At 54.4% G+C, this 23,549-nt stretch overlaps 1 protein-coding gene across 2 annotated transcripts in view; it reads right to left on the reverse strand.

Annotated features, from left to right (window-relative positions):
* The window catches only part of LOC138381924 (sodium/nucleoside cotransporter 1-like), a 48,439-nt gene that overhangs the window by 5,470 nt on the left and 19,420 nt on the right, over positions 1–23,549 (reverse strand). For both annotated transcript variants that reach the window (XM_069466569.1, XM_069466570.1), the window contains exons 6-13: positions 22,430–22,571; positions 21,566–21,679; positions 19,812–19,889; positions 11,659–11,739; positions 11,058–11,138; positions 8,200–8,325; positions 2,040–2,170; positions 66–234 (exon numbers count right to left, since the gene is read on the reverse strand). In XM_069466569.1, coding sequence (XP_069322670.1) covers positions 66–234; positions 2,040–2,170; positions 8,200–8,325; positions 11,058–11,138; positions 11,659–11,739; positions 19,812–19,889; positions 21,566–21,679; positions 22,430–22,571 — 922 coding nt within the window. The remainder of the gene's footprint in view (positions 1–65; positions 235–2,039; positions 2,171–8,199; positions 8,326–11,057; positions 11,139–11,658; positions 11,740–19,811; positions 19,890–21,565; positions 21,680–22,429; positions 22,572–23,549) is intronic.

The raw sequence follows: 23,549 nt of genomic DNA on the forward strand, positions 1-23,549 counted from the left end.
CCACTGCCCACTGCCCACCCAAGGCCATCCCCTCCACAGGCTCAGCGGGCTGGCTGGACCCACACCTGGAAGCTGAGCCCGTCGATGTCCACCATGTTTCCCAGCCAGGAGAGGACAGCGTTGATGAAGGCCAGCATAGCGAGGTTCACAATCAGGTTGGCAGCAATCCTGGTGACCACTTTCACTGAGATGGTGGCCCCACTGCTGACTGCTTCTATGAGGTTCCGAGCATCTCTGTTGTTGGGATGAAAAGAGATTATTGGCCTGTCCCCTAATGACAAGGGTCCCCATCCTACATGCTTGGACAGAGCAGTTCAGAGCCAGAAGATCCTTGTTTACCCTCTGAGACCCGGAGCACGAGAGAGGGGCTGGTCAAAGTGCTGGGATGAGACCCAGGTTTCTAGCACGGCGCTGGCCCACACGGAAGCCATTAGCCACATGTGGCTTCTGACCATTTGAAGGGAGGCTGGGTCAAACTTACTTGTCCTGTAAATGTAAAACACACACAAGACTTTGGGGATTTAGTATCAAAAAATGCAAAATATTTCAATAACTTTTATATTGATTGAAATATAAAATTTTTTATGTTGAAATGACAGCATTTTGGGTATATTGCCTTAAGCAAAATATATTATTAAAATCTCCCATTTCTTTGTCGTTTTGAGACGCTGACACATAGAAAAGGACAAAGAATCTACTTAACATTTCAGCATTAGAATGTTTTGCTTGTACTTTTGTCTTTTCTCTTCCTGCCTTTTTTCTTTCTTTTTGAGACAGGGTCTGGCTCTGTCGCCCTGGGTAGAGTACAGCAGCGTCATCATAGCTCACTACAACCTCAAACTCCTAGGCTCAAGTGATCCTCTTGCCTCAGCTACCTGAGTAGCTGGGACTACAGGCACGTGCTACCACACCTAGTTAATTTTTCTATTTTTAGTAGAGATGCGGTCTTGCTCTTGCTCAGGCTGGTCTCGAACTCCTGAGTTCAAGTGATCCTTCAGCCTGGGCCTCCCACAGTGCGAGGATTACAGGTGTGAGCCACCTCACCTGGCCCTCTGTGGGCTTTTTAAAAGACAGCTAGAGAAAATTGAAGATGACAGATGCAGCTCATGTTCTCTTTCCATGGGACAGCACTGCCCTGGAGCCTCAGGACATTGTGACATTGGGGTTGCCCACTGTGTCCCCAAGCACATTAGTGCACAGGGTGGTGCATTTTCAACATTTTTTAAGGATTAAATGTGACACAACACTGGTTAAGACTGTGAGGAAGAGATGCTAGGAGGTAAGTGAAATCAAAGACAGTGCAAAATACGTCAATAGGTGGTTGACACCTGGTGGTCAGGGCTCAGGCACGTGGAGGAGGTGGCATGAAGCCTTTTCATGACATACATACACAGGCCACAGACCACACCCCCAAATCCAGGCCTCACTCCCAAGCCTGGACCAGTCCGCTGTGTCCTGCTGGTCAGACAGTGGAGATTAACATGTGAGAAGCAGAGTCTGCATGTTTGCAAGCACTGTGGTTTGAATGTTTGTTCCCTCTGCAACTCGTGTCAAAACTTAACCCCCAATGGGGCAGTAAGGGGGGGGGGCTTTGAGAGGTGATTGGGTCATGGGGCTGACACTATTTTGGATCAATGGGTTAATGGGTTATCAGGGGAGTGGGACTGGTGGCTTCGTAAAAAGAGGAAGAGTGACCTGAGCTAGCAGGTAGCACACTCAGTCCCCTCACTACACGATGCCCTGCACCATCTCAGCACTCTGCAGAGTCCCCGACAGCAAGAAGGCTCTCAGCAAATGCAGCCCCTTGACTTTGGACTTCTCAGCCCCCATCAATGTAAGAAATGAATTCCCCTGGCTTATAAAGGACCCAGTTTCAGGTTTTCTGTTATAAGCAACAGAGAACGGACTCAGGCACAACCAGGGCAGCAGAAGAGGACAGGCGGGCCTGGGCTGGTGGAGGACAGTGGTCGGCAGAGGGAACAGGACCCTGTACCTGTGCTCCCCCCGCCACCTCCCGCAGGCCCTCCTGCTGTGCTCACCCGTAGGTCAGTTTCACTCCTTCCTCCCTCTTAAACTTGGACTCCTCCACCTCTGGGTAGACCAGCTTGGAGAGGGCCAAAGTACAAGGGGCAGCCATCACGGACGCAGCAATCAATGAGGCGGCATCGTTCTGCAAGAGTGGGGGTGGGGGTGACAGGCGGACAGTCAGAGAAATGTTGGGGGCCAAGGACTGAGGCTCAGGCCGGCAGGGGGACATGTGTAGTCTCCCCACTGCTATGTCCTCGTTGTCATTACTGCTGTGATCATTGCTAATAACAATACCTTTGTGCACAGAGGGTCACAGGCTGTATGTACAGGACTCGTACTTCCTCCCAGAACTTCCCTCAGTTACACAAGTGCTGCTCCCCATTTTACAGATGAGGAAACTGAGGTTCCAATGGATTAAATGTGACTTGCCCAAAATAAAAGAAGAGAAGGCGTTAGAACCTATCACATCTTTTGGCTCCAAGTTCAAGGTGCTTCTTTCCTTTTTAGGAAGTTTTTTAGCTATCTGTCTTTGACCACTAATCCCCATTAGCTGAGTTTCTCTCTTAGCTGAGGGTTTTGTGATGGTTTTCAACAAAGTCCCAGAACTGATAGTTGAGATGGATTTAAGAGGTAACCCGATTCAACCTTAGCATAGGTCATGTCCTAGTGCAGGAATCGTACTCCCTCTATAGGATCCCACTTTTAATGCTCACTGTGACGGGGAACTCACCACCTCAAGGCAGTGCATGACACCGCTCCTGTAGTTCGAGAACTGTTTCCCAGGAAATCTGCCGCCCACAACAGCCATCCTTTGGCCCTGGGTCAGCCCCCAGGACCGCCCCCGGCATTCTCCCTCCTGAATTTTCATCCTTACTGTGGCCCCAAGCCCTTTGTTTCCCTGTTCTCTTCCACAGAGGTAGATGAGACACTTTAACTTTCCCCAGAACTGTGTCATTTACTGAGTGGGGAAATTTGAACCAACTCAAACATCTAACAACAGGACAATGGCCACACGCTGTCACGCTGCCACTGAAAATGATGGTGCTCAAAGCCTGGTGATAACACAGGCATGTGCCCACACAGTCGCACGCAGAGAATAACCAAGACAACGGGGGAGAAAACAAACCCCAGCCATGCACAGAAAGAAGAGCAGAAAGAATACCCCGGAATGTCAAAGCACTAGCTGTCCCTGGTACTGCGGTCAGGGGTCATTTTCTTTCCTTTCTGCTTTCCAGTATCTTTCAAAATATCTACAATATCACTTTTATGATTGTAAAATACACTTGTTTCCTTAAAGTTTATCATAAGCCAACCTCATTCTCAAATTTCAAATAAAAAGGTGAAGGAGGAGGAGGGAAGTTGAAGTCCACGCTCAGGCTGATAAAAGCAAAGGCAGAAGCCCGAGAGACACCCCGTTGTCACCCCAGGGACGTACCAGGACCTGCCGATGGGAAGCCAGCCGGGAAACGCTCCCAGGCTCTGAAACCCCTGGATCGTCCTTCTTCCTCTTCTAAACCCCAGTTGTTCTTTTCCATGACAAACAGAAATTCCTTAAAACGTGGACAAGAACCAGTGACAGCCTGACAGGTGTGCGGGCCCCGGGTCCTGCTCCCTGCTGGATGAAGCCCCACTGGGGGCGCTGTCCTCTCTGCACTGTCTGGGCTGGGCATTGGGACTTCACCTCCCTCCTCCTCGGTGGCCCAGCTCCAGTGGGGACAGTACCAACACCCGGAATCTTGGGACTTTTTGCTCCACCAGCCAGGACTCTGCCCCTTCCTCCGGCTTGTAGATTACGTCTGGTTTGTAAACTTGGGTCCCAGCGGGGAACATACTCCGCAGTTGTCACATTCCTGGACACTGTCCTCTGAGTGGGCCAGTGGTGGCCACAGCCTCAAATGTGGCAGCTGGCTGTTTCCTGCTCCCTGTGGAAAGGGCTGAGTCCTGCACAGGCGGGGCTCCCTGGGTGCTGGGTCAGCCCCACCCAGCCCCCCCACTGCCAGCTGCTCTGCAAGGCCCTGACATCCCCAGCCCTGCCTCCAGGCACCCGGTCAGGAATGCCTTCTGTCCTGCCACCCGAGGGCCCACTCCTGCCACAGCCCTCCTCTCTCTGACCCAAAGGTATCCCATGTGGACAGGGATCAAGGATAAGACCACCCCACTTGAATTTTCTAAAGGCTCTCTGCCGAAAAAGGGAGTAAATCCAGACAACTGCAAAGCATTAAGTGGACAGTTTCAGAAGGACAGATTTCTGACCCCAACATGTCGGGAAAGAACTTTCGCTCCTTCACCTCCATGCGAGGCATCCCCTGCCTCTTACTGTATTTAATCCCTGCCCTGCCGTGCGGTGGGCAGTGACTCTGCCCATTGTACAGATGGGGACACTAAGCTGTGGACTCACATTCGGCCCTGCGCGGGGTCTCACAGGCCCTGTGCACAATTCATGGAGGAACATGGGTGGCCAAGTGCTCAGTGTCACCCTGCCCAGCCTGTGTTCGCAGCTTGAGGCTCACATCTGGGTCTCCTCTCATGGGGTCCCTGAGCTGGTAGAGGGACAGTCTCTAGGGGCTACCGGGGGAGCCGCTGCCTACCTTAGAGCCTTGGGGAAGCACGGTGTGCGTGCAGCTGTGGGTGGGAGTCACAATGAAAGGGTTCAGCTGTGACCCCTGGAGCCACGGACCTGGGGGGAGGCCTAGACCAGCATTGCTCAATACAACTATTATGGGAAACACATCCATAATGTAAAATTTTCTATTACAGTAGCAACATTTTAAAAAATAAAAAGGAACAGGTGAAATTATTTATTTTTCTTGAGACTGGGTCTCACTCTGTCACCCTGGCTACAGCGCAGTGGCATCATCATAATTCATTGCACCTCAGACTCTTGGGCTCAAGGAATCCTCCTGCCTTAGCCTCCTGAGTAGCTGGGACTACAGGCTTGAGCCACAATGCTCAGTTTAGTTTTTTATTTTTTGTAGAGACGGGGTCTCTCTATGTTGCTCAGGCTGGTCTCGAACTCCTGGCCTCAAACAATCCCGCCTCAGCCTTCCAGAGTGCTAGGATTATAGGTGTGAGTCAATGTGCCCAACCTATTAATTTTAACAATGTTATATTTATACTAATATATCCAAAATATTTTCTTTCCACCCATGCAATCAATATAAAATTATTAATAAAATCTCAATCTTTTTCCTGCACTAAGTCTCACTGCATGTCACATTTCAAGTACTCAACAGCCACGTGTGGTCGGTGGCTACTGTGCTGAGGGCGCAGGCCTAGAAATGTCCGTGTATCAGCAATAGGAGGGGTGCGGGGCAAAGGGAGCCAGAGGCTGAACAAGAGTGAAAGGTCTTAAGGATATGGGGGCTTGGAGGAGACAGCAAGAGGGACTCTTCTGGGACTTGGGGGCTGAGGGCGGAGCCAAGGATACTGAGGACCTGACTGGGCAGGAGTTAAAGGACAGAGGGGAGATGGGGGGAGGCAGGGTGCTGCAGTGGCGGCCAACAGCCAGGTGGGGGCAGAAGAGAGCTTCTCCGGAGACTGGATAGGGGAAGATCCAGGGGTAGGAGGCCAGGAAGAGAGGAAGGGAGAAGGGGAAGATGGAGGGGAGGAGGGGAGGAGGGGAGAAGGGAGGAGGAGAGGAAGACCTGTTCCAGGCTCTCCCCCTGGGCCAGCTATGTTGTAGCCTGGGCTTCCAAACCACAGGCTGTGACTAGAGGCCCAGGGTCACACAACTGACCCTGGCCACCTGCACATTCCCTGAAGCTAAAGGGAAGTAGGTTCCCAGGCTCTGTCCCTGGGGAGGCCAGATTACCCAGGGCTGGGCCTGGACTCTGGCCTGAGAAAGGGAAGGAAGGAGCCTGGGTATAAAGCCAGAGTGTAGAAAGGGAGAATGTTCTTCCAGTATTTCGGTTTTAAGCAGTGGCTGGGGGCCGCAGTGAGGCTTTTGCACTAGGGGAACACCAGAGGTATTGTTTTCATAACTGTAGGGACCAAAGCAAGGTTAAGACATTTAAAGGCCTAAGTCCTGAAAATATTATGGCATCGCCTTCCCCAATGTTCTACCATGAAAAAAGTTTCAGGAAGAAAGTTTTGGGTTTTGATTTCTGAAACATCAAATTCCTTCCAAAAACAACTGGCAATGGGAGGGTGGGGGCTGCACCAGCTCTGAGGAGCCCTTCTCGGGCCTCAGTGAGACAAGGTGCAAAGCAGATGACAGTCTCGGGCGCTTGGCCAGAAACCAAAGTCCCAGCGTGCAAGGGGCCCTTCTTAAAAAGTCACCGAGCCACCAGCTCTGCCCAGGCAGCTCTGTGGGGAGTGGAGCTGAGCATCTTGGTGTGGCCCAGGTGTCCTGAGTGAAGGACAGACTGAGGGGCAGCCTGCCTTGTCCTCTTACCCACCGCGTCGCCACCGCCAGGGACAGAGATGAGAGAGACAGGTGTAGTTCGGGACCAGAGAAGGGGACAGCTCAGGTCATTCTGTGGTCCTCCCACCCACACACATGCAGCATCAGGACAGTCTGGGGGACAGGCACAGGCAGGTGAGGGTCTCTCTGCAAACCAGGTGTCCTCGCTCCAGGGCTCAGTGGCATTGCCACACGTGGAGTAACTCGCCCCCTCATCCGCAACCTGCAGAACATTCCGGCTTTCCTTTGTTCACAGTTACAAATAATGTTAGAATTTTACATTGTTTGGACCCTTGTGAGAATATTTCTATATCATAATATTCCTCACTGCATCAGAGGGAAGGAATAATTTTAAATTGACTAATACATGTATAAAAAATAAAATGTAATTCTAAAAGTTTTAAAAAATTGACTGATTGATGTTCTCCAAAAAGGTTACAGCAAATTAAACCTCCACCACGAGCGGGTGAGTACCCTACCCCCTGGCCATTTACAGGCACATAGAGTATTGCGTATCATTTAGAAGAAACATAAGTTATTGTTTGAATTTCTTTGAACATCAGTGAGCTTGAATATGTTTTCCTAGTTTACGAAGTATTTTCTCCTGATGAATAGCTTTTTAAACAGTGACTTTCACCCGCAGCACGTTTTTCATTTACATTAGTCAGCTCTGTCAACTATTTCTTTGTCCCTCTGGATTTTGTGTCTTGCCCAGAATGTTACAAGAAAAAGCAAGTTTCAGAAAAGTACGGGTAGAATCACCTCATCTTTTATGAAAAACAAAGCAAGTGTGTGTGTTCAGGTGTATGTACTTAGATGGCCACAAAGAAAGCTCTGGAATGACATATTTTTAAGTCAGTGGGTCTGAAATTGACCATCTGTATACTGGGCCCCAAACCTGTGTTTCTGATTGTGCAGGGCTGGGGTGGGCTGAGACTTTGCATTTGTAGCAAGTTCTCAGGTGAGCCGATGGTGCCGGCCCACGGACCACACTTTGAGAACCACTGCTCTAAGCTGTTAAAAGCAGTTCCCTGTGCGAAGTGGGGTTAAGAAACAGATTTTCAACTGTCACTTTTGCAACAACCGAGAATTTCTTTGACAGTTAAGGAAAAACCCACCGTCTCTGAGGATCTGCAAGTGGAAGCACAAGGAAGTATAAGGCACCGGCATCCACAGCAGGTTCCTCTGCCTGCGGCGCAGGAGGAGGACTGACACTGGTCTAAGCGCCCGGGTCACACCGCTGTTATTTGACCTACAAGTGCGGGTGATCAGTAGCTGCACCAGCAATAATGTTGGAACAGAGGAAGGACGTGAGCCCACAGAGTGTGGGGAGCGGGCAGGGAAGGAGTAGGGCAGCTCTCCAGGGACAGCCTGGGTGTGGGACTGTGGAGAAGTGAGCATGACTTTTGGGGTCACACAGATCAGTCTCAGATCCTGGCATTGGGTTTCTCACTTACTCTCTATGCCTCAATTTCCTCATCTGTGAAAAGGGGATATTAAAACAACTAGCACATTGCCTGGTACGTAGCAGGCACTCCGTACATGGAATACTGGGAGTCTTTCCCCCAGTGGCCATGGGAGAAGCCTGAGCAAATGGTGCAGCCTCCAGGCCTGCCTTGCCCAGGGGACGCCTCTCCTCTCCCCAGCACAGCAGCCCGGGCTCCAGGCTCAGAGGAGCCCAGGGCTGCTCTGGCCGGAGCTGTGTGGGGCTCCCACGAAGGTGGGTTTCAGGCCCTGGGCACAGCCAAGCAGAAGGAGCCTCTACCTACCCCAAAGGAGACATAGGCAAGCAGCGCACTGAAAGCAATGGTATAGAAGCCTGCGGTCAGGACAACGTGGATTTCAGAGAGTGTCATGTCTGCCACGTGGGACCGGAGCAGTAGAGGAACCTCGATCTGCAAAGAGGAAGGATGTCAGACAAGCAGAGCTGGAGTGGTTGAGCACTCCCTCCACTGTCCCCTGCCCCAGGAGTGGACAGGTCACAGTGACACTGTGCCGACGGCCTGCCATGTGCCAGCACCCACGGAGCACCTGACCACCGTCACTCACAACCTTCTGAGAGAGGAGCAGTCACCCCCACTTCCCAGGAAAGCACACGGAGGCTCAGAGAGGCTCAGAGAATGAGCCCCGCTCCACACAGGGGTGGGAAGCAGGTGCCAGGCCTGAGCTGTAAGGAAGCCCTGGGGGTGGCCAAAAAAAAAGGGGCTGGGACGTTAGATGGTGTGTTCGCTTCAGAGCACTGGGCAGCCTGGCCCTCACTGTTCACTGAATGCATAGTTATTGAGCACCTACTGTGTTCCGCACACTGCTCCACAGAAAAAGGGTACCAGGTCAACAAGACCAAGTCACTGCCCTGTGCAGTTTCTAGCCTGGGAGCCCAGGAGGGTGGGAGGGGCTTAAGCAGGTGGTGGGGGACATGGTTCATCAGAAAGGGACCAAGTAGATAAGCGGTGGCACTTTAAATGGTAACATTAATAAAAGCTATGAGGATACGTGAGAGAGAACGCCTAGCGCTTCAGGGGCATTTAAAATTGAGTAATCAGCAAGGGGCTCCCCGGGGAGGTGACCCTGGGTCTGGGTTAGCTGAGAGCTGAAGGAGCAACTGCAGGATTTGGGGACACAGCACCAGGCAGAGCGAAGAGCAGAGGCCCGAGGCAGGAATCGGCGCAGCGAGGTGAGGAGCTCAGCAGGCCTGGGAGTCTGCCGCAGACACACGGGTGACTGGGCGCGGGTCCCATGGAGGCAGAGGAGGGCAGGGCCCCAGCAGGGCTGGGAAACAGGTGAGGAGTGGACCGGTTCCAGTGGGGAGTGGCGCCATCTGCTCTGTGTGTTTGAAGGGTCAGGACAGACAGCAGGGGCGGGGCTGGAAGCAGGGAGAAGAGGGAGGAGGGTGGCAGGGCGCTGTGGATGCCACCTGGAGGCAGCGCTGCAGGACTCACGGGATGCAGGGAGCCAGGGAGGCAGAGGAAGGCAGGTGGCTGTCTGAGGTCTGTCTGAACACCCGCATGGAAGGTGCCAGCATTTGCTGAGAAGGAAAAGACTTGGAGAGGTGCAGGTGTGAGGACAGAGGGCAGGTTCTGTCTGCTTGGACTGAGCGTATCAAACGTGAGATGCCCCTTAGAAACCGGAGACGAGGGGCAGGAGCCAGGCGGCCGTGGCAGTGGAGAGTTCAGCGCAGGGGTGAGGACTGCAGAGCAGGAGAGTTGGCTGGGAAGCCCTGGGGTGCTGCAGCGCGGGGAGGGGTGTTTGTGGGAGGACAGCAGGCCTGGCCTCGGCATTTGAGGTTCACATGACGCCGCTGCTCCATGCAGGTTCCCTAGGGCCTCCCCTTGGGAGATGTGGTGAAGCCCTGGGGTCTAGGTCAGCTTGAGCAACAACTTGTCCAGAGTCAGGTTACCTTGAGAGGTCCTCACGTCACCCAGTGTCACATTCACCTATGTATGTTCTCAGCAAGAAACACTGAGCACATTGCAGCTTTTCACACAAAATAAGTGCTGTCGTATTTTAATATCCCTTTCTTTTGCCTTAAGGGAGTTTTGGGTAATTAATCTGAGAGCACATCTGTCTTAATTAGCTAAAAATAAAACAAACCAAAACCCACCAAAATCCCTTTGAAATTAACATACTTGCATCATAACAAAAAAGATGCAAATGAGCTGGCTGCAGTGACTCAGGACTACAGTCTCAGCACTCTGGGAGGTTTAGGTGGGAGGATCACTTGAGGCCAGGAGTTTAAGAACAGACTGGGCAATAGGGCAAGACCCCATCTCTACAAAAAATAAAAATAGAATAATTAGCTGGCTGTGGTGGTGCCTGCGTGTAGTCCCAGCTATTTGGGAGGCTGAGACAGGAGGACGGCCTGAGCCCAGGAGTTCAAGGTTGCAGTGAGGTATCACGACGCCACTGCATTTACGCCTGGGTCACAGAGTGAGATCCTATTTCTAAAACAAGAGCAAAAAAAAAAAAAAAAAATTTAACTTTAAAAAACATGCAAATATTCTCCAAAGTTTCCTAAACTGTCCAGTGAAATATGGCATCTCGTGGCAAGTGTGTCTCTTAATGACTCAAATGTCAGGCAGATGGGCCAGGACAGATGCTGGAACAGTCTCAAGAGGTTGACCCTCAGGAGGGTCAGGCCTTCTGAAAGCGACTCAGGACTGACAGTGTCTTCAGAGCCACATTTACTTTGGAAAATACATTTTCAGTGAGACAAAGAAAAGATAAGACAAAATGATGTAGTGGAACAAACTCTGGCCAGGAAAGAGAAAACAGGGACTCTAAGCCCTGGCTTGAGGTTGTGGGAACTTGGCCAACTCATTGCCACCTCAGAGCCTCAGTTTCCCGTGTATGAAATGAGCGATGGGACTGCATCTGTAGGCTTTGGGAGTCTCTAGGCTGATGAGGCAGCTAGAATGGTAGGAGATGCCAGACACATGGTGTCCTCTCTGGAATGGCCCAGGCAAAGGGGTCCAAATGGAGCATCCCTGGGGCAGCAGCCTTTGGGGACCATGGGAGAAGGTTCAAATGGCTCCTCCTCAAACTGAACTGCGGCTCTGGGGACCCAGGGAACCCGCCCTCTCTGGGGAAGCTGCTGACAAGCACGTGGGCAGGAGGCTGTGGTACCCACCTTGGTCATAAAGAGTTTTGCAGCCACACTCAGCGTCTCAGTGGCAGTGGTGCCCATGGTGACCTGCATCGGCCAGGCAATCTGGAAGGAAGCAAGGTGCTCTTTGTGGGCTGACATGGGCAAACCCCAGAGTCAGAGAGAGTCGGGTAGAAGTACCTGGCACGTCTTCCTTCCAACTCCCAGCCTAGTGTGGGACCCCTGACCACGTGTCCCCAGAAGGCCCGTTCATCTTCTCCTTCCACACCTGCATTGATGGGGCTTTTCCACTTCCCAGGCCACCCATTCCACCTTAGCACAGCTCCAGTCCTTAGAGCAGAGCTTCTAACACGGGAGCAGGGGGCTCCGGGAGGGCGAGGGCCTGGGGAGCAGGAGGCTCCGGGAGGGTGTGGGTCTGGGGAGTAGGGGGCCCTGGGAGGGTGTGGGCCTCGGGTGCAGGGGGCTCTGGGAGGGCGTGGGGAACAGGGGGCTGTGGGATGGTGAGGGTCTGGGGAACAGGGTCTGTGTGGAGGGGCTAGGCTCTGGGAGCAAGGCATTCTGGGACAGCGTGACCCCTGGAGCTGGTGACTCTGGAAGAGCCGAGGTCACCAGCACTGGGACTCACCTTCAGGATCAGCCACTGCATGAGGCCCACGTAGAAGAGAACTGACATGACGCAGCTGAAGAAAACAAAGATGGGCAGATACTGCCGGGAAAGAGAGTGTAGGGCCCGGTCAGAGGCAGGCAGGGCCAGGAGCCCCAGACAGCCCACGCAGATGCCTCACAGGGTCAAGGAAGCAGCTCTGAATTCAGCATGAAATTCCCGGTATTCCACTTACGGGGCCTCTCTGAGGCAATTCTGCCCCCTCTGTTCCCCTCTGAGTAATGCCCAGGCCATCCTGGGCCATGGAGGGAGGGGCCAGAGGCACCACTGTCACCCCTGCTTCTTTGTCTGGAAATGGGGTAAGATGCCACCGCTCAGGGCTGCTGTGAGGGTTGCAGTATCCGTCCTCCTTCACGAGCTCAATCCCTGGCCTCGGCCCTCGGCCCTCACGCCTGTCCTCTGCTTCCAGCCTGATTGAGGAGACCTGCATCGTTCCGGTGTTCCAGGTCCACTCAGTGCCAGCAAGCTCAGAAGCAGACTCATGTGACACCTGCAGCCAGCACCTCCTCCTGTCACCCAGTACCTGGTGCCGGGCTCCGCACTGCTGGTCATTGACCCCAACATCCATCAGTTCTCCCCTCAAATCTCTTTCCCGTCCATTCACTCCTTCCCAGCCCCAGGGCCCCACCCTAGTGCTTTTTCTTTTCTGTGGTCTGATTTATAATAACAAACTGGTAAAAAGTGAAGTGTCTTCTGCTGGAGGACTAGTTAATAAGCTAGGTGTAGCCACACAATGGTGCCCTGAAAGGAGACAAGAGTGAGGAAGCCCTATGGCACTTGGGGAACGATTTCCAAGACAGTTTATCAAAAGGAAAGAAGGAAGGTGCACAACAGGGTGCACGCTGTGCTCTGATGCGAGTGAAAACCAGGGGGCAGCTGGCGTGGTGGGGCACGCTTGTGGTCCCAGTACTCGGGAGGCCGAGGTGGGAAGATCACTTGAGCCCAGAAGTTCAAGGCCAGCCTGGCACACAGTGACACCACATCTCTAAAAAATTTAAAAAAGATGGAGCATTATGTGTGATCTTGTATGGTCATGGGATATCTTAGAGGGACACGAAAGTGGCTGGATGCGGTGGCTCACGCCTGTCTATAAATCTAGCACTCTGGGAGGCCAAGGTGGGAGGATTGCTTGAGGCCAGGAGTTTGAGGTCAGCCTAGGCAAGAGTAAGCCAGTGCTGCTACTAACAATGAAAATACAAAAAAATCAGCCAGGCATGATGGCGTGAAACTGTAGCCCCAGCTACTCAAGGCCCTGACGCAGGAGGATCTTTTGAGCTCAGGAGTTCAAGGCTGCAATGAGCTATGGTCATGCCAGTGCACTGCAGCCTGGGTGACAGAGTGAGGCCCTGTTTAAAAAACTAAAAGTTAGCAAAAAGAGAGAGAGAGAACAAGAAGGACACGCAAGTGACTGGCAACAGCAGGTGCCTTGGGGAGGGAACTAGGCGCCCTGGGGATAAGGGGTGAGAGGAAGATTTATTTTTCACCTTTGACCCTTTTGTGCTGTTGGAAAGTCTCCTCTAGTCTCGAATTATTTGTTCCAAACAGTTTTAAGAGAGTCAGGCAGACTTGGTAGTAGCATAGAAGTATTCTTATGCTAAAATGTTCAGTGGGAAAACTGCAGCATTAAAATTACAGAAAGAAGCCTGGGAGGCAGTCCTCCCAAACAGTCAAGGACTTACTTCTCTGTTCTGGAGCTGTGGACACGGTGTTCTCTGTTTTCTCTAGTTTTGAATTTCTCATCTGTTCCTGTAATTTTCTACACTAAGCGGGCATTTCTGAAGGGAGGGAGCACTGGCAGAGGACAAGTTTGGGCAAGACCATCCATTTGGGTGTGAACTGGCTGCGTCTGAGACGCCTGTGGCACGTCCAAGTGCAGTGTCAAGTGCGCAGCTGGATGACAGGGTCTGGGGCTCGCCCCTAGGGAGTGCAGGCTGAGCCCACGGGGCAGATGCAACTCACTGCGGAAATCACCCTGCCTGCAAAGAGCAGGGCTGAGGACAGCGCCCTGGGCTCAGTGTCATTGAAGGGCGAGAGGGGACGGAGCAACCTGTGAAGGAGGACGTCCAGGAGAAAAGTATGATGGAAACCGCCGGGCGGCTCTGCAAGAAGGGCTGAGTCAGATGCATCAGAGATCTCGGGCAAGGTAAGGACCAAGCCGGACCCTGGGAACGTAGCAACTCAAGGGTCGCTGGCCACTAGGTGAGAGCAGTGTTGGAGGAGGGTGGGCACAGAGGCTGATGTCACCAGCCAAGGAGGGCCTGGGCCCTGACAGGGTAAAGACAGCAAGGACGCCAGCCCTGTGGAGAAGCGGAGCCACCGCTGGGGAGGGTTAGGGGTCGAGGGAGGGTTGTTTTTATTCTTTAAGAAAGGAAAGTCTTGAGCAAGCAAATCTGGGCGGCTCTAGCTGAAAATGCATCTGGACTACAGAACGGTCCCTGACGAGAACAGAGATTCTGCCCAGGCAGCTGCGGCCGGACACGAGAAACAAGCCTACCAAGGTGCTTCCCCTCCCTTCCCAGACCAACCCGCAGGTTCCATCTCAGCTTGCTCCACTTGCCACATCTGTCACCAGCTACACTGCACTTGGGCATGTCACCTGACAGGGAACACAGGCACTGGCCCAAGAAACCCTTTCCCTGCCCTGCAACTCCTCCTGGCTGCCTGGGCTGCAAACAGCCCCAGCACAGGGTGTGATGACATCACCCTGCTCGCCCTGGGGGCGAGACACACAGAGGATCAGGAACTGTCTAGACTGCCTGTCCAGCTGATCCTGAGAGCCACTCCAGGGCAGCGGGGAGGCCTGCGGAGACGGGCCCCAGCCAGGAAGGAGGGTGCCCGGGGCGGCAGGACCCCACTGCAGAACTGGGAATCTCTCCCCCCAGCAACAAAAAGGCGTTTTCTGTCTGCAAGATGGGGACTTTGGTGGAAGAGAAGCTATGTTCTAGGTTAAGTGCTGAGTGTCTAGGGAGGTAAGGAAATGAAAGATAGCGGAGGTGACCTTCGGTTTCCTAAGGTGGCATGTTTACCACTAAGTGAGGTCCCTGTGCTTGGTTTGCTCTCACAGCCCAGGACACACCTCTGGGGCCTGCAGCATGTGAGACGGCAGAACAACAGGGCAGGTGGTTCCAGGCGGTGGGTGCTGCCCTGGGAGGGGAAGGCAGTGCCAGTAAGCCCTACTATGTGCCTGCTGTGAGGGCCTACTGTGTGCAGGTGCCTGATGTGTGGGGACTCACTGATCCACAAAGCAACCACGGCAGATGCAACTGTCCATGCTTCACAGATGGGCGCCCTGAGGCTGGGAGATCTTGGCCACCTGCCCAAGGTCACGTGCCTGCAAAGAGGCAGAGGCACCTCCCAGCCACCAGGCAGGTTGCCAAGGTCCTGCCATGACCCCGAGGTCTGCACTGGGTGCAGTTCTTCAGGCTTGTTCCCTGTCTGCAGGGGTAGCGTGCCTCCCCACAGGGGCCTGAATGCTCGTGTCCCAGCAAACCCATTTGGTCAAACCTAATCCCAGGGTGACAGTACTAGCAGGCGGGGCCTTTGTGAGGCGATCAGGTCATGGGGCGGAGCCCTCATGAACTCGATGGGTGCCCTGATGAACGAGGCCCCAGCGAGCTCCCCCGCCTTCCCACCATGCGAGGACACAGACAGAAGAACATCGCTATGACCAGCATGTGGCTCCCCTCACCGGAACCTGACCGTGCCGGCACCCTCATCTCAGCCTCCCAGCCTCCAGAACTCCGAGGAAGAACTTTCTGTCGTCTCTGAGACACCTGGTCTGCGGTTTCGTCACAGCCTCCTGCATGACTACAACGAGCCCCTCCAAGGAAGAGCCAAGTGAGCGCTGGCCTCGGCCTTGTGAAAATGGCCTTGTCGGCTGGGCCTGCTAGTGCCAGAGTCAGGGAAGAAGGAACGTCCAGCTCTTCTAGGCCAGCGGTTCTCAGTGTGGTCCCTGCACCACCAGCAGCACCTGAGACTTTGTCAGAAATGGAAATCGAGCCTGACCATAGAGTTTGGGATTCAGCAGGTCTTGGTCGGGGGATGGGGGGGGGGGGCTGTCCCAGACACTGCTGCTGCTGCTCATCTGCACACACCCTGAGAACCGCTGTGCTCGGGGAGCAGACCCACGCCCCGGGCAAACGCCATCGCCTTGCCAGGAAACGGGCCTCGATGGCAACACTAAACCCACTAAGGACAAGGCCCTGCCCCCTCCTCTCCCTGGAGGGTCTGAGCCAGGGCTCTTGATGACTTCCCAGGGCTGTCTGGGCAACCCCCACCACCATGTCCCCAGACCCCAAGGCTTAAGTCCTGTACAAACTACCCTGTCACTAGCCTCAAGCAACAATGAACCACAAAAACTCAGAGCTGGAAGATTCCTCATAGACAACAGCTGCAGGGTCCACAGCACCAGCATTACCAAAAAGCAGAAAGGACTCCAAGTCCAGATAGGCTGGAACCCTGGCTGTGCCCTGGACATGCCCCCTGCTTTCCCGTTTGTGCCATCCCTTCGCCCTGAACCACCGCACTCTGCCCCTCATGCCTGTCTCTGCCGGGATGCCTCGTGCTCAGCAGATCTCTCCTGCTGGGACTGTCCCCCCTCCCTCCTCCCAGCCTTTCCTTCCATTTCCCCCCCGAACATCACGCTCACTAAGGCTACAGGTGACCCCTTCATTACCAAAGCCACCGGCACCTTCAGACCTTATCTTGTTTGATCTTTGTGTGCAAACTTTGGCACTCTTGACCACTGGCACTGCAGTCTGCGTCAGTCAGACACCTTGAGACCCTCGGGACATGAAAACATCTCCCTTCATCCTGGGTTTGCTCAGGGATAGAATCTGGGCAGCAATGGTGAGCACCTGCGGGGGCCTGTCCCAGAGGCGGAGCGACAGTGCAAGAAGGCACAAGTGTGCTCCCAGGCCAGCCAGGCCCGGGAAGGATATGGGGCTGGGCCGGGGGTTACATGCTGGGAAGTTGCTAAGGGGGAGACGGAGCCAAGCAGGAATGACTAACCCAGGGGACACGGCTGGGAGGTGACTGCCACATCCACTGTGCTGGACTCCAGGCCCAGGGTAGGCTGAGGGCTGAGGAACCCCAAGGAGAGATGCTACAACCTCCAGCAGAGACCAGTTGGACCATGGCCCAGAGGAAGCAGCTTGGATTCTGAGCATCCCAGCGAGCTCAGAGAAGAATTTCCCGAGCTGAACTTGGCCAAAGGCCTTGGACTAGGTCCACGTGATTTACGGAAAGAACGGAGAGAAGTGAGCACTCGACAAAGCCACCCCTGCCTTGAGGACAAGTCCTAAACGTGTGTGCGTGTGTACATGTGTGTGTGGGTGTGTGTGCACACACAAGTGCATGTGTGTGATATGGGGAGTGTGAATAACATTGTGTGATTAGTGAGACGTGAGAAAGGGAATTCTGGGGCTGTGGAACACTTACTTTAAATCCTCCTGCATCTGGCCCAACACAGCTGCGAATGCCATTGGCCAACGCACTGGTCAGGAATCTGTCCAGGGGACAGGGCCTCCCAGGCGCCAGGAAATGGCTCGTGTTTGGCTGGAAATGCTGAGGCTGGTTAATGATAAAGGCACTCACTGTTACTACTCTCTCAATTGAATAGTTTCAAAGTCTTTTGTCACCATTAATATGTTTTAAAATTGCTGTTGCTATGTAGGGACCATTTGCTTTTGAGACAAGGCCTCACTATGTTGCCCTGGCCAGACTTCAACTCCTGGGCTCAAGGGATCCTGCCACCTGAGCCCCCACATAGCTGGGACTACAGGCGCGTGCCACCGTGCCCACCTTTTTGTTTTTGGAGGACAGACATGATGCCACTGGTTCCTACTTACACGATGAGGAAGAAAACATCCCTTGCCTGAAGTCCAGGGACGGGACGGGACGGGCTCTGGCTCTGCCCTGACTCACTGGGCGATCCTGGCCGGCTCCCTGCTCCTCTCTGGCGCTTGCTGGGACCATGGCAATACAAAGAGGAGACCCAAGGACCCCTGGGCTCCCTCCTGTGACTAACGGTCTAGGAGTTCATGGCTCTGAAGGGTGATTCGGGGCGACAGGCAAGTGGCAGGTGTGTGCACGTTCTTCCAGAAGGGGAGGAAAGATGGAAGGAAACACAGCTCACTGGCCAGGGAGCAGACACAGCGGCAGGCCAAGTGACAGTTCAGTGCTCGAACAGGACAGTAGTGGGGTGGGGTCCTGGTGGACGGCAGCCGCGTGGCCTGGCCAGCTCCTCTGGCTCACTGGGCTGTAACTTCCCTTTGGGGATCGGCTTACATGCCCGTCTCGCAGACCTGCACCCTGCGCCGTGGACACAGCAGCACATCCTCAGCTGAGTGCGTCCCTCACTGTCCCCTCTTCCTGCCTAGCTCCGTGTGTCCAAATCTGTTCTGCCCTGAAGCTCCACATCGAATGCCACCTTCTGAAAGAGTCTTCCTCACCATCCCTCATCGTAAACGACCTCTCCCTAGAGCCACTCCCCAGGCACTGCCCTTTGCACCTGTCTTACTGCACTTGAATGCAGCTGCCAAGGGGAACTGCAGCGCTGTGTGTTTGCTTTTTAAGTGTGAGGAGCTCCTGGAGCTTCTGTCTGGGCGGACACAAGAAGTCAGACCTTCACTGCTCTCCCCTGAAACCCTGGGTGGCCTCCCTACTTGGTTATGCAAATGTGGAGGGCGCAGCCCCCTTCACCCTAAGGGAATGGGGTCAGGGGACCTTTGGGGACTGACAGAGGCTGCCCCTCCCCATATCCTCTCTACACAGAGCTGGTCTCAGAAACATGATGGGAAAATTTGTCCGGGGAGGGCAAGAAGACTCTTGAGAAGACAGGAACCTGTTCCCTCCCTTCTGCTTAGGGTGAGACTCTTAGAACCCCTCGATGGCCTGGGCGTTCCCCACAGGGTCTGCTGGCACACAGACACTCAGGCTCCAAGGGGAACTCGCCAGAGGTCAGGTCAGGGTAGGCAGGAGGCTCTGGACTCATGAGCGCTCAGCACCAGCCCAGAAGTCCGTGGCCGAGTCCATGGCTTAGGCTGAAAGGCCTACTGGGCCCAGCAGGGTCGGGGGGAGGGGGGCGGGCCTGGGAACAGTGGCCAGAGCAATGATCAAGAGCAGAAACCTCTGGAACCTGTGCATGGAGTCCCGCACAGCAGTTCCATGGTCACGGTGGTCCAGGATAGGCCAGGGCGGGCAGCCCTGATTGCCCTCTGTGGGGCCCCGGGTCAGTGCTGAGTGAGCGGGTCCCAGGTCTCTCTTTCTACCCAGTCAGTGGAGCCCAGGCCTGGAGCAGCCTCAGGGTCTCAGACAGTTTTGGCGTGAGGCAGGCACAGGAGGACCATGCTAAAAGGTTCTTGCTAAAGATATCCTTTAGGCACTTGAGCAGTTACCGGGACAGAGAAGAAACTCAACCACCGGCCCCCACCAGAACAGTGCGGCAGGTCACAGCAGCAGCACACACAGGCCGCCCTGTTGTGACTTAGGACTGGGGCTCTGCCGTTAGATAACACAGTCTCTGAAACAGACAATGCCTTTGTCTCAATTTCCCCTATCATAGTTTGCAGTGCATCAAATGCACAGTAAAGTTTTGTTAAAAGGAAGGAAGGAAAGAGAAAGAGAGGCAGGGACTGTGGGTCTAGGAGGACGCAGAGGAGGAGCTGTACTTGCAGCTGGATTAATAAGGGCAGACTTCCTGGCAGAGGTGGCCTTGAGAGGCCTTGAAGGAAGAGGATGATTTGAGCCTAAGTGTTCTTGTAAACTGTTCATAGGCCCAGAGTCCTGGAGACACATCAGGGTTGAGGTCTCAGCAGGAGACCAGAACAGACCCCCACCCCTGCTCCTTGTCCTCAGCCTCCCAGCAATTCTGTAACTTGGGGGTCATCTCTAAGGAAAAGAATATAGAAATGTCTTCCTTTTACAAATGTTACCAAATATAACAAAAACATATCACCAGCTGAACACACTGCTGGGCCCATCCCAGTACCAGCCTCTGCCCGCGGGACTCCTCCCACCCTTCTTGGCCGGGTTGCCTTGCCCAGACCCCTTGCCAGCTGGAGGTGGCTGGGCAGCGGCCACTGAAGGCCTCTACGACCAAGAGTCAAGCTTACCTGAAAGGCAAAGACATCGTTGACCAGATTCTCCCCGAACACGAAGGTAGAGCCAGCCCTGGTGTAGCTCAGGAAGACCTGAAATTAAAAAAAGAACAAAACCAAAACACGGAGTGAGGCTAGGAAGGGAAGACGCAGGAACCAGTAGCCAGAGAACCAGGCTGGGTCAGGTGGAGGGGCCGTGAGCACCCCGTAGCCAGAGCCCGGCCTAGTTGGGAGACAGGGACACCAGGCCCAGGCAGGTTGGCCAGGGACGTAGTCCCCTGGGCCCTTACCAAGGGTGGGGTGCCACCTGGCTGGGTGTGTAAAGCCACGATCGTGAGCACTGGCTCCTTCTGAACACATTCTCCAAAGAGACACCTTTTCAGTCAATTTTAAGGAAATGCTCTGAGTCGGGAGTGGTTAGGACAATACAGAAGGGACGGTGAGGAACCAAGACTACGAGATGTGTGGCGAAGGCTGTCAAAGGTGGTGCCTCTCGTGCCTGCTCAGTCCCCTGACAACCAAGGGCACAGCCTTCTCTCATATCGTCCCCATCCCGGGCTCACGGACTGGGCGTTCGAGTCCAGCCACACATTCTACGGGAGATCAGTGTTAGGTCCCGACTTGCACTGCGATTGCAGGGACAAGTCACGTCTCTCGCCCAGGCCTCAGCGTTCCAGTCTGTAAAATGGGGAGGGGCCCAGAGCAGCAACTCTGTCTTTTCCTCCCCAATAGCCACGCGGGTGCTGGCGTGGGGCCAGCGGGTGTGCACAGCCGGGCAGACAGGACTGCCAGCTCACCCCACACAGAGCACGCGGGCGAGCTGGCCAGCGGGAGGCGAGTCGGGGGGGGGGGGGTTACACTCGTGCCCTCGATAATTTGTTTCCTAAAGTGGAATAAAATGACAGGAGGCCGTTGGTTTAACCGAGCTCCTGCACGGGGCCCAACAGAGCCACCCAAATGGAGTCCCTCGTGCTCCAGTTCCACGTGTCTACCCAGGAACCACATTGCTGCTTGGCCTCCCGCGCTGTCGGGAGAGGGAGAGACACCGGCAAGCCCCACCTGGCAGGGGAGGGGAGTCCCCTCTGCTTCAACCCCTGCAGGGACGACAACTGCGAAACACGCAGCCCCCTCTTGTTTCCTGCTGTCGTCAGCCCTCTTCCCTCCTTCAAACGGCAGCCCTCTGCTCGCCTCCCGGGAATACTCACTCCAGCCTGCAGAACCAGCTGTGCCCCGACTCTAGAATCGCAGATAAACGCCTATCAAGCTCTTTAAACTAAATCTGCTGTCGTCTCGTCTTCTGACAAAAGTCAGTCATGATGGGTGCACAACAATGTGCATGAATTTAATGATACTTAAAAATGGTTGAAATGGTAAACTTTATCTTATGTGTATTTTAGAACAATAAAAAAAATAAAAAAGAATAACTTCAATAAACGTTATTTTTAAACTCTCACAGAGTAAATTCTTTGCAATTTTTTTTTTTTTTTTTTTTAGCTCTTTAAACTATTTTAAGTTACAAATCACTGATCATCGCCACTGACCATGTGCCATGGTCAGGTACCAGGAGATCATCCTGTCTGGGATTTTCTTCCACAGACGACCCAGCCTCTCAAAGGACACTGTGTCCGGCTGGCAGTACCTGGTCTGGGGCCCCGTTCACACCCACCTGCCTAGTCCCGTCCCTGCTCTGTGGCGTCACCACCCATCTCCCCCCAAACCAGTGGCTTTTCCGACATTCCCTGGCAGCCTAGGATGTCCCATGTACACACCTGGATCCGGTCGTCTAGCCACTGGAACGCAATAAATCCTGGTTCTGTTCTGATGACAAAGAGTCCAAGGACAAACTGCAGCGCAAGTCCCCAGGACACGGCCCGCCAGGACACCTGTTACCCACCCGACAGAAAGGTCTGGTGAGCTCAGCTCCTGGGGGATGGGCAGGGCACAGGGTGGGGTGAGGGCACAGGCCATGGGCCGCTGAGGGGTTTTGGGAGCTTTGTCCACCTGTCAGACAGGGGCTGGGCCCATCCAGAGTCCTGGGCCACTTAACAATGGTCACAGCCTCCCTGGGATTCAGAATAGGCCACGCTCTAGGCAGCAGCGGGCCAGGGCAGTGGGCAAGATGCAATCAGGAGCCCGTGTGAAGCTCGAGCAGCCTTGGGCGAGCCACGGCACTGTGTCCCTGGGCCATCACTGGGCAGGGGGAGCCAGACTTGTGCCTGGGTGTCTGGCCTCCTGAGAAAACAGATCGGAGGACCAGTCTCGGACTGACCAGAGGGGCTGTCACCAAGGAAACACATGCCTGAGTCTGCACTTGATCTTAGCCAAAGTGGCCGAGAAGCGACAGCCTCTGAAGTCTGCAGAGACATCCAGGCAGCGTCCCCTGCCCCACTGGGGAGGTTGAGGACTTCTGCTAAGAGAGGTGACAGCCCACTCGGGGCCTCTAGTCCTGGGATCTCCTTCCCCAGCCTCACAGGGACCCTGTCCTGATACCCACTGTCTTCCCCAGGCTCTGAGCCTCCGGGGCTCTCCCAGCAGGAGCATCTGCTCCCACCCCAGCTCCCAGATCCAGCCCAGGGCCAGAAGACAGAGGCGTCCACTCCCTTCCAGCCCCGGCCTGACAGATCAGCACTCACTGCGCGGTGATGCTTCGAGCAGGCAAAGAGGATGGCGATGAACACACACATTCCTGCAAAGGACACCAGCTGCTCAGGCCGCCGGGACGTGTCCAGAGACAGCCACAGGACCAGGAACAAGAGAGCCGCGAGAGCTAGGCCCCTGCAGGGGAGAGGCGAAAGCCATCAACATGGGCATGTCCCCACCTACACACACGCACACACACACACACACACACACACACACACACGAGCACCCAGAGGAAGGGCACTCAGGGCAGAGAGGAGGAGAAAGGATACAGCACCGTGGCAAGAGCACGAGCTCTGGACCCAGACACTAGGAAGTCCCGCTCTAGCTGTGTGGCCCCTGGCAGACCCACGGGCCTCTCTGATTCTACTTTCCTCACTGGGCAAATGAGGCCAAAGACCCCTCATTTCTCGAGGCTGCTGAGAGGATTAAATAAGAGGATGTGTGTACGGAGCTTAGCATGGTGCCCAGCACATGGCTTCACCCAGGTACGGGACTCTCACAGCTGCTATGACGCTCAGCCCAGTCTCTGGCCTCAGGGGAGGAGGGGCCTGTGCAGCCCAGGACTGAGCACTGTGGGCCACGCTCCCAAACACCTAGGAGCAATAGTGTCAGTCTGGATGGCTGAGCCAGGCACCTGAGACCAAGGCCTGGATCCAACCTTGACAGCAACGCTTCCCTTCCCGGGTCTGGGCTTTGCTTGTCCAGGAGACAGCCCAACGGGTGTGACAGCCCAGCTCTGGGCGTCAGGCGCTCAAGGTCTGCCTCCAACCTGGTCCTCAACTCACTGGGTACTACCAATGACAGCTAATGTTCATTGACACCTATTATGTGCAGGTAATATGCTGAGGGCTGAGAAATACTGTTACTGTCCTTCTTTTAGAGATGAGGAAACTGAGGCACAGAGAGGCTAAATACCTGGCCCAGACCACCCATCTAGAAAGTCACAGAGCTGAGATTTTAACCCAGAGCCTATGCAGCGAGGTCTACTCTCTTCAATGCAGTCTTAACTGGCTCCTAAGAGGGGACCCGCGATCTGAACTCAAGCAGGCTAACTCCGGCCAGAGTCCACCGTTTCTCTTTCTGCTCATGTTTCAACCTCCTGTCATCCCA

The sequence above is a fragment of the Eulemur rufifrons genome, chromosome 3 (genome assembly GCF_041146395.1).
Source record: "Eulemur rufifrons isolate Redbay chromosome 3, OSU_ERuf_1, whole genome shotgun sequence".
NCBI classification, from domain to species: domain Eukaryota; kingdom Metazoa; phylum Chordata; class Mammalia; order Primates; family Lemuridae; genus Eulemur; species Eulemur rufifrons.